Source organism: Plectropomus leopardus, chromosome 2 (genome assembly GCF_026936395.1).
Source record: "Plectropomus leopardus strain MGB_pleo_1.0 chromosome 2, ASM2693639v1, whole genome shotgun sequence".
Lineage (NCBI taxonomy): Eukaryota > Metazoa > Chordata > Actinopteri > Perciformes > Serranidae > Plectropomus > Plectropomus leopardus.
Window position 1 is genome coordinate 3,787,260 of NC_142177.1, and position 10,660 is coordinate 3,797,919.

At 38.5% G+C, this 10,660-nt stretch overlaps 1 protein-coding gene across 1 annotated transcript; it reads right to left on the bottom strand.

Annotated features, from left to right (window-relative positions):
* Positions 1-5,331: 5,331 nt before the first annotated feature.
* Positions 5,332-8,228, bottom strand: LOC121952188 (uncharacterized). The gene is made up of 2 exons (XM_042498718.2): positions 7,982-8,228; positions 5,332-6,296 (listed from the first exon to the last, which is right to left on the bottom strand). The coding sequence occupies exons 1-2, from the start codon at positions 8,166-8,168 to the stop codon at positions 5,482-5,484; spliced, it is 1,002 nt and encodes a 333-aa protein (XP_042354652.2). The 5' UTR covers positions 8,169-8,228; the 3' UTR covers positions 5,332-5,481.
* Between the last annotated feature and the right edge of the window lie 2,432 nt (positions 8,229-10,660).

The following is a 10,660-nucleotide window of genomic DNA, read 5'->3' on the forward strand; positions in this document are numbered from 1 at the left end:
CTTGCTACAGCTAATAGATGCAAATATTAAAATGTGCAAATTACTACAAGTAAATGATAGCTACTAGAATCAAAATAATGAAATCTATCATTTTTTAGGCAGTTGTAAGGCAAGGCATACAGAATCAGAATTGCCTTTATTGTCACTGTATGTGCAAACAACAAAATTAGTTGTGCCACTCTATGGTGCAAATTCAAACATACCCGAGAGGGGCATGCCATCTTACACAGCTTCATGTCATTTGTTTTGTTTTCCCTCAGTAAGATATGAATATCATCAACAACCTCCATGAAGCATTTGAGATGGACTCTGGGGCCTCAGCCCATCCTCTCACTCCTCCGCAAGAACATGTCCAGGAACATCAGCTTGATGGGATGTTTACTTCTATAGCATACTGCAAGGTAGAGAGTCCATTAGACTAGCTGTAGATTAATTCTCCTATTCTGTCTGTCTGTCTGTCTGTCCGTCCGTCCGTCCGTCCGTCTATCTGCTAACATGTATTTGGTGATGACTCTGTAGGGGGACACTGTGTTGAGAATGCTGGCAGACTTGGTGGATGAAGGACTTTCAATATAGGAATCAAAGTAAGCAATGCCTTTTAACCTTTTTCACATGGAGGGAAACTGTGCTGTAATCCTTACAAATAATCATGGCAGGGTTCTGCAGAGTGACCTTTTCATTCATGATTAAAGGTGACCTCTAACGCCCTATTTAACTTCAAAACACCAGGTGACAGATGAGATTGTCCAGTGAAGTCCGAAGACTTAGAATAGACCAGTGTCAGTGGTGTTGTTAGGCCAGGGCATCCGTGGCTTCATCCCTGAATGTTTTATTATTATCCCCAGAATCTAAATATATAGGCTATATATGTTTCAAAACTAAGAATAGGCCTAATAATAATAAAAAGCCCTGGATCTAATATTTTTTCATTAAATGTTCTTAGTTACATTCAACAACTAGTAACACAAATTGATACATTTAACTTTTTTTTAACTCTGGCTAATGCATATTTAATGATAGCATTTTGCCCTCAATATTAAATACCAACAAATACTGCAATTTTTAACATGAAAATTCAAAATAATTCTGGCAATAAAATAAAAAGTTAAAAAGGGTGCATAAGGTGCGAGAATGCAAAACAAAAATAAAATAAAATTCCCCCAGAAATTTAGCCCAGACCTCCCTAGAGAAGTAGGCTAAGCCCCCAATGTCCTAAAGTCAGACCAGACCAGTGTCAAATTGTTTTCTGAGAAGATGCATCTTTTTGGTAATTGTCTTAAAGCATTTGAAGTCAACAGACCCAGGGTTAATCACCAAGTCCTGATGTGTTGCCTACACAGTCTTCTTCTTTTGTACATCATAACTTCTTTCATCATGGACACGCCTGAGATAAGGTGAAGAGCTAGTCAGTGCCTCCCTTATCTTGCAGATTCCTGGAGTACACGTTGGACGCTGAGACAATCTGTCTGATGGTACATAGCCCAGAACACTGGCCTGGAACTTCATCAGAGCACACTGGGAATACATCAGGAAGGGGCAGGTCGCTATTTGGACTCTATTTACTGCCCCATCTGTTGGTTTATTTTTAGTTATTAACAAGTATGAGAGATTGTGTAGTCAGGTTTGACCAATATAGACCAAGTTCCCAGGCTCCAATGCAAATTTTACGTATAGTGACCAAAAGTGGAATTACACCATTCGATTCCTTTAAGTGATGCCCACAGGCCCAGAGAGATTTTTTCCCATTGACTTACATAGACAAAAAGACATCTGTAAATCTGTGGATAATGCTGTCCAAATCTTGATTGAAGCCATCCAGTTTCATAACATCTGGAAAGTCTAAAAGAGCCGCAAGATTACTTCTTTTTTTTGACAGACATTCAAGCTAGCGAAGGGCTAAAAGTTTTTTTTTGCTTCACATGCTACTGAGCAGGTCTCATAGGAAGGAACAGGGCCCTGCCTCTGTGCTGTATCAAGCTCTTCTTAATACATCCATGATATAGACTACAAAAGGAAGACATGATGCAAACATTTAAATTTAACCATCTTTATTCCACCAGATTTACATGAAAATTACAAGTACATATGTTTATTTCCCCCAGAACATATGTTTGACAGGGTGGGGAAGCCAACCGAACACAGACGTGAAATTATGAAAATACTGAGCTACATATCATTTTTAAGGAATACAGCTCTTAAAAGCTGCATCAATCTTTTTTTTGGGCCACTTGAGCCTAATTCCCACTGCACAAAAAACCCGCTAACATCTGTCTTTTTAATGTGATGAGAATGCATACGATGCGATGGATATTCACACCTGGGTTAAATGGCGGGAACACGACACTCGAGTGAATGCGGTGATTTCAGCTCCTTAACCAGCAAGATGCAATAATGGGCTGTCAATAATTACCGTCCCTCTCCTCCTGAGCAGCGCTAAAACACCAATCAAAATACACCTGCACTGAATTTGAAAGAGAAACTGAATACGTAAGACAAAGAAAGATAGGAAACCACAGAAACGTTTTCAGAGAACTTGTTCCTACTGCTGTCTGCTGTTCCCCAGCTTGTCCGTGACGTCGCCCAGACACACCAGCAAAACAAAACAACACACACACACACACACACACACACACACAGAAAAGCTGACAGAGAGGCAGACTTCTGCGCTGTGTTCACTGGCAGTGGGAATGCAGTAGTGAGTGGGTTTACCTGTGTTTGAAAAACCAACATGCACGCGCTAATTTTTTTTGTAATGCGAAATTTGTAACAGAGCTCTTCATCCAGCTAGAAGTTGCACATTTGTCATATTATGATTTTGTGAAGCTGATGTAGCTAACGTGAGCAAACTGTTGTCTGTTTACACATTCAGCAGACACAGAGCAGCATCAACCTTCATTTAGTGTCATGGTTCTGGACACTTGATGACTGTTAGTCCATTATTCACTGAGAGAAAACCATCCGACTCTTTAGCTGCTAATGCTCCACTAGGTTCACCTGTCACGTCAGTATCATCTGTGGACCGCAAATCCCACAACAACAAACTAAACGGGATTAAAAGGCTGTGTAGAGGCGAGAACTTAAGAGCTGTGATGATATTCTGTGGTTCAGTCATTTGATCCATTGTTAGTATAAAAATATTTATTAGTGTAGCATTAGACCAACAGTTTAGTACAACAGTCTTCAATGATTTTCAGACCAAGGACCCTTTAGCTCAAAGAGAGGCAGAGCAGGGACCCCTCACTGCATATTTTGTGTGAAGTTGAGTTGCACTTGAGGTCATTCTCTGAATATTTTTGGTCTTGTTTGCCTGTAGCTGTTAAATCAGCAGTAGTTGTAGCATGGCTAGTTGTGTTCACTTTACCTACTTCACTTTCCTCTATGGTTTCTGAGGTGGACTTTGTTTCGGAGACTCTAGTTGGAAAAGTTACAAAACCATGCAGTGAAGAAGAATGCCGTAAACTTGGATTAAAAATGCAGCCAATAATTCGGGTGCTGGTGAGAAAAATCTTTGGACGGAACCTGTTTTACTGGTATTCAGTGGGAGATTGATCTAAATCAAATACTTTCGCTCACAATTCTTTTTCTTTTTTTTATGGTGCATTCTGGCTCACTCTGGTCATGAGTTTTATCCCTGCCAAAGGCAACAATTTATACATAGAAAGTATAATACTAATATACCTCAAAAAAGTATACTAGTTATGAGGAAGTTTCTTTTTCATGATTTGACAGACGGGGATGAATATCAGTACGATTTTACTGGTACTACTACTCAAACTGATTCTCAGGTTCAGTTCTTTATCAGTAGTCTTATCTGTCTTTTTAATGTAATTATGAAATAATTGCTTTGAATACTTTCAATATAACTAAATATTATTTTTAGAGCAGCAATGTCATGTGTTAATCACCAAATTCACAATATAAATGCTTTAACCCTTTAGGGCCCACTTGAATATTATACACACCCATATCACTCTGCACACAAAATGTGCACTTCAAAATCAGGCCTTAAAAGAATATCATACATTAATATGATTTTCTACTTTCACTGAATTTATTTTTTTTAACCAACATCAGTCCTAATCATAAATTTCAAATATTCATTAATTTTCAGAATTCTAACCTTTAAAAACCTTTAAATGCCAGATTTTTGTCATGATGACACTGTTTTTAGATGAGAACACACACACAAAAAATGATTTATTTTCAATATACTACATGGCACAGTGGATTTTTTTGATGATCACTGTCTGGGATATATCAGTGATTAGCAGCAACATTGATTGTAACACCAGTGCACCTAGTGGAAATACATAGCGTGTATTTTCTCTATATGCCAAATATGTTAAAACAATGTTTTAAATCATATTAATGTATAGTATTTTTTATAGGCCGATTTTTGAAAAGTGCATTTTGTGTGCAGGGCGGCATGAGTGTGAGTATTTGAAACTGCACATAAAAGAATAATAATGTATAAATATCAATGTTGCTGTTATAATAAAAAAAAAAAACACTAAAAAAACAAAGACATATCTAAAGACATAGTGGCAGAATGACAAAAAGCTGACATTTAAAGGGTTAAAATTCTGAAAATTGGTGAATATTTGATATTTATGATTAGGACTGAGGTTGGTTAAAAAAAAATAACTCAATAAAAGTAGTAAATAATATTAATGTATGGTATTCTTTAAAGCTTGATTTTAAAAAAGCGCATTTTGTGTGCAGAGCGATACGAGTGTGTGTAATATTGAAGCGAGTCCTAAGAGTTAGAAAAACTAACTGTTTTCCTTTTTAGAAAAATCAATATCATTTTTTCCACAGAGTAATTTTTGGAAAGTGATACAGGGTGTTTTTTTTTTCTTTTTTAATACAGTGTTGTGTTTCTTAAGAGAGAGGGGGCTGATTTGTTGTTGTTTTCTAAGAATGTTTATTTATTATTTACTTCATTTTTTGCTTTGCACTACCAGTAAATCTTCAGCAGATGGCAGCAGATAGTAAATAGATGGAGAGGACCAGGTTAAGTGTTATTTTCATAGCTTTCATGTGACTTAATGTATTCCAGTTTTTTATGGCTCAGGAGGTAGAGCGGCTTGTCCTCTTATTGGAGGATTGGTGGTTCGATCCAGGCGCCTTCAGTCTGGACATGTTGACAGAGAGACTGACTGACTATAAATGCTTAATTAATGTGCAGGTGGCATCTGTGCTCGTGTTGCTTGCTTTGCTGGACTCTTGCATGGCTTCCACTTAACCCATGTCTGCAAATTTTAGATTAGCAAGTCAAACATTTCCCTTTAAATTCTCTTGAGGGTGTTCAACAACACAATCACTGGATCGTAAATATTGATGGACCACACTTTATTGCACAACAGACAAAACACACAGTCACACACTATAATTGTACACTGTTTGAACCTGAAATCTGTCCAGTTAAAGCATTTTTTAAGTTTATAGATGTCAGATGAGTTTCTTGTTGTGAGTCTCTGTTCACTTGGAGTGCGGGGCCCGGCTCCAGCTGGCCCTTTCTCTGGTGTGCAGCCTGAAGTGGGTGTTGAGGTGCGCTGACTGGTTGAAGCATTTCCCGCAGACATGGCAGCGGAAGGGCTTCTCCCCCGTGTGGATGCGGTGGTGCCTCTTGAGCATGCTGACCGTGGTGAAGCTCTTGCGGCACACGGCGCAGCTGTACGGCTTCTCCTTGGTGTGCCAGCGCATGTGGACCTCCAGCTGGCAGGCAAAGCTGAAGCCCTTCCCGCACTCTTTGCAGCTGTGCCACCTCTGGATGCTCTGGCTCGGGTGAGAGGAGCGAGGCGGGGGCGGCTTCAGGGATCTCACGTTCTTGACCTGTAGTATGTGCGTGCTCTGTTTTCCGTTTGAGCGGAGCAACGCTTTCACCTGCGGGTCTGCTTTCTGAGTCCTGTGACTCTTCGCGGCGTCGGTATGAGAGTCGGTCTGAGCAGCTCTGCAGTTTGAGTGAACAGTCAGGGAGGATGGTAAGCTGCTGGCAGGCTGCTGTTTCCTGCTGTCCTCTCTGTCACTCTCTGCCTTTACCTCATGGGATATTAATGGAGCTGGGGAGACACTTTGTCTGCCACACACAATTTGAGCTGGGGGAGGATGTGACCTCTGCAGCAGCTCGACGTGACTACAGCTTCCTTCCTCTGAGTCGCTCGCTTCCTGTGAACCCTCTGTCTGGATGCTTTGGAGTTTTGGTTCTTCTTTAATTTGTGGCAACAGCTCTACACTGCTCCTCCACTCAGACTCACAGGGCTGACCATCTTCCTGGGGCTGGACAGAGTGAGCTTCTGAAAGATTACAAACGGCACAGTCATGCTACAAGTACTGGCATAAACAAACTGCATTGCTTTGTCTTTTGCAGTTAATGCCCAGCGATATCGCTCAGTATGCTATAAAAACACAGTTCCAGTTTCACTTTGTCTTCTTAGTGCGTGAAATAATTTTAGCTGGAGATGAATTGATCAGTGCAGTCTCATTGGGTCACACGTTCTGGTCCTGTCCTTACCTAGTCACTCTCTGGTCCTCCGTGTTAACTGCATTTATGTCATACACCTCTTTAACCTCTCCCACTCTCCACCATCTTTGGAGTAACACCTATGGAAACTAGGACTGGGTGTCGCCGTTGATTAGATAAGCTAATCTGATTTGTTTTATCAGTATTTTTTATTTTACTATATATGTGTTTATTTTCTTTTATTTCTTTTTTATATATTTCATTTATTACTATTCGTTCTCAGCTAATTCAATTTATTTCTTCAGTTTTCTTTCCTTCCCCTAAATTTTATTGGTTGGTATTTGCCTAACAGTCACTGTTCTCTGAGTGCACTCTTGTTCCAAGGGGAGGTAGGGACAGATAAAGGATGGCTACAATATGGGTAGTCTTAACGACTTCAATATATTTGTATGTGTGGGTATGATTATAGAAATGCAAAAATAAAAAGAATTGACTCATTGTACTGCTTACTTACTTCAGCATACGTATTCTCTATCTATTTTCTGATAGTGGGATTGAGTGAATTCTACTATTAAAAAACAATTACAACACATCCTTGAGCCACAATCTTGTGCTGAGTGACATGTTCCTTTATTCCCATGAAAACACACACTAGTTTATTTACAAATACTAAAATAATGCACAGCTTTATTAACCTATATTGTATTCACAAAACCAAATTTTCAGTTAATAAGAATCTACTATCCAGTGTCTCCCATAGAAACAGAATCTGTGGATGGGTGAGAGGAGAAGCAGAGTGCAGAGTAAGTGAATGCAAACTTTTAGACCCCGCACATCAAACGGTTGAGTTTCACTTTCTCTGCTGCTCCACCTCTGACAACAACAAGCTCTGCACTCCTAATGTGCTGCAATAAATAACTGCACACTATATATATTTAAATACAGCTAGAAAATCTATTTGTGGCAGCAGACGTCTTAACTGTGGCAGCCCGCCACAAATAAATGTATGTGTGGGAAACCCTGATTAATCAGTTGGAATCTTTTCTTGATGCTTCATTAGGCCTACATGTTATAATTTCTCATATCAAACCATCACAACTGCTAACCATCTCGACTGCTTAAGAAATCTGATCATGTAACCCTCTGTATCAACCATATACGGAGCAATTTAAATGTTGGTTTCTGGGAGATTAATGCAATATTTGTAACTTTTTCTTTTTCTTCTTTTCTTTCATTATGTTTCATGATTGATGAGTATTATTGATACTGGCCTATTATTTTGGTGTTGTTGTGCTCTGTGTTTTTTCAGCTGTTGTAATGTCAGTCTCCATTCATTAACATGATATGTAGCCTAGCTAATGTGTGACACTGGGCATGCCAGTGTTCGCTACAACAGCTACAAGTGCCACCCGTTAACGAGGCTGTGTTAAAACGGACGTGTTGTGAATGGGGTTTGGTGTGACATTGAGCACATCGGTAAACAGAGCACATCACTGGCAGGCAGCAGCTGCTCCTCACCTGGCTGCAGCAGGAGCCGCTGGACGGCTACATTGAGGAGCCGTTTGAGTCGCTCGTTCTCTTCCTTGGAGCGCAAGATTTCGCTCTGATACTCCAACACCGTGTTCTTAACGGCGCGGAAAATCTCCTCAGCGGCCGCGGTGAGCCTGTCGTTCAGAAACACGTTCAGCAGCTCCAGTTTGGTCATGTTTTCTGACGCTGTCTCCAGAGGCGGAACGTCCTTCTGTTTACATCCACCGAACCGGAAGTAGAAGCCTACCGGCTGTGGTATGACCCGCCTTATTCTACCTAACTGGGCTTCTGATTGGCTTAGCCGAATGTTCAGAGAAGACTGTGGTTGTTTGTAGCGTCATCTGCTGGACAGGAGGCTACACAGCACTGCAGATCCAAACAGTAAGGACCTAAGCTATAACTACAATATATTTATGTTTTTTAATAAATGATAGAAAGTTTTCAATGAATGAGGCCTATTTGAAAACAAGCCTTCCATATACAAGTAAACCAGAATTTGTTTTTTCTTTTAACTTTCTTTATTGAATACAAAATTATTTATAAAAATGCATACAGATACATAGAAGAGCAAACCAAACGAAAAATACATTTATAAATTCATTTTTTTTAAATTACATAAAGAGAAAAGACAAAAAAAGCAAACAAACAAAAATAATTGCATTCACGTTTCAGAATACTGTGTTAGAGGCATCATATTATAAATATTTAGTTACACAAATGTCTTTATATATGTATGTATAAATGTGTGTGTGTGTGTATTGCTGGAAAAAAAACAGCACTTTACAATTTCTTTTTCATTTTCTTATGAACATGAAATTTCCAAAAATAATCCAAAATTGATATACAATTTGTTATTTCCAATCTTATCTGGCCTAAATTAGCCTATAACATTACATCAGATATATCTATTTGAACATTTATATTAAGTTTCTCTTTTTAGAGAGTTGGCAACATCAGTCCAAAGCATTCTGGTGTAAGGTCATTGAAGAAATAAATGACAAATACTTTCTTATTCTTGCTAACAGAAATCCCATTTAGAATCAATATTTAGCTTGAATCTTTGCAACACAAGCTGTACTGGATGTATTCTATGTAATATCTGGAAGGATACTTTCTTAAGCTTGTGACTTATACATTATTCATCACATATTTCCCACACTTTTTCCCATTGTATATTATTAAATAAAGATGACCAAAAATTATGGATGAACGTAGCATAACTTAATGTGTTTCCAATATTTTTGTTAGAACACTTCTGTTTTAGTTCCACCAATATAGATATTTTCCATACAACCTTAACAATTAACAGGTAGATCTACAGACTCAGAGTAATGAAGAAGTGTTAGACACTGTTGTTGTTTATCAAATAGCAATGATGTGTAGATGATGAAGAAACCTCTGCTGACACTGACTTGGTTGCATAAGAATAAGTTTATTACAACAAAGTTCAGCATCCACCAGGCACCACGGTCTGCCTGTGAGAGGATTCAGGACCAATACGAATCTCTCTGTCTTACAGCTCATGCAAGTCTCTTATATAGGTCCAAGCATCAATACATTCTTCAGTGAAACAACTCTTCACCTGCTGTAATCAATCACAAGACCCCATAAATATGTCCTTTTTTGGAGGGAGCCTCATTCCATGTTATTCTTAACCTGGCTCCAGTATTCTACACACTAACCATCCCTAGACCTCTGACCTCAAGGTCTCTTTGTGCCTGACCAAATGAGGACCATAAGAAATGGACCATAATACACCTCAACACTTTCTGGTGTATTGTTGAAAATAATTGCGTGATCCTTTGGTTTTACAGGTACTTAAATTTATTTAGATTTCTTTTGTTGCTTAATAAGTAACCATTTATGAGAGAAAATAGTCTTATTTTTTAATAAAATGTCCTTTATTGTTCCGTATGAAGTGCCTATGGGGTGATAAGTTATGTTTATAAGCAAGCAACTAAGCTGTCAAGGCTTGTTTATGAAAACTAGCAAACTTAATCTGGATTTTATCAACAGAAAAATAACATTTTAGTCAAAACTCAATACCATCAACTCTATCAAACTGGTTATCGGGAAAAAATATTCTTAATGCTGTCCTTGTTTTGTTTTTGTTTTTTGTTTGTTTTGTTGCTTGTTTGTTTTTTCAAGTAGCCTAATAATAAATAAATAAATAAATAAATGGAGATAAAATAAATTAACGGAGCTAAAACGTACATCAGAAAACGTACGTACGTCAGACCTCCGCTTGCTTTGGTATTGCAAGGGGCTTTTGTTTTGTTTCGTTTTATTTATTTATTTCTAATGACACTTTATTGATAATGGCACTTATTCCTCTAAATGCAGTAAACCAATAATAGTAAACCACAGTTGTTGGAGTAAACTAGCGTAAACTCCATATCACGTGAAGGATGCATTCAGGTGCATCAGCCACATGAAAAAACGAGCTCACACTGCGCCTCTGCGGGAAGGTTATGTATTGTACTGTGAATGGAATACACGCGGCCTTGCCCTGGTATTTTGATCATATGCATCAGTTTGGGCTACTTAAAAGAAACAGTTAAACCAACACTCAATTAAGCCAGTGGTGAAAGACGTATTCATTAACTCTTGCATTCAACATTATGTGAACGCCTGAAGTTTTCAGCAAAATCCACCCATAGCATCAAA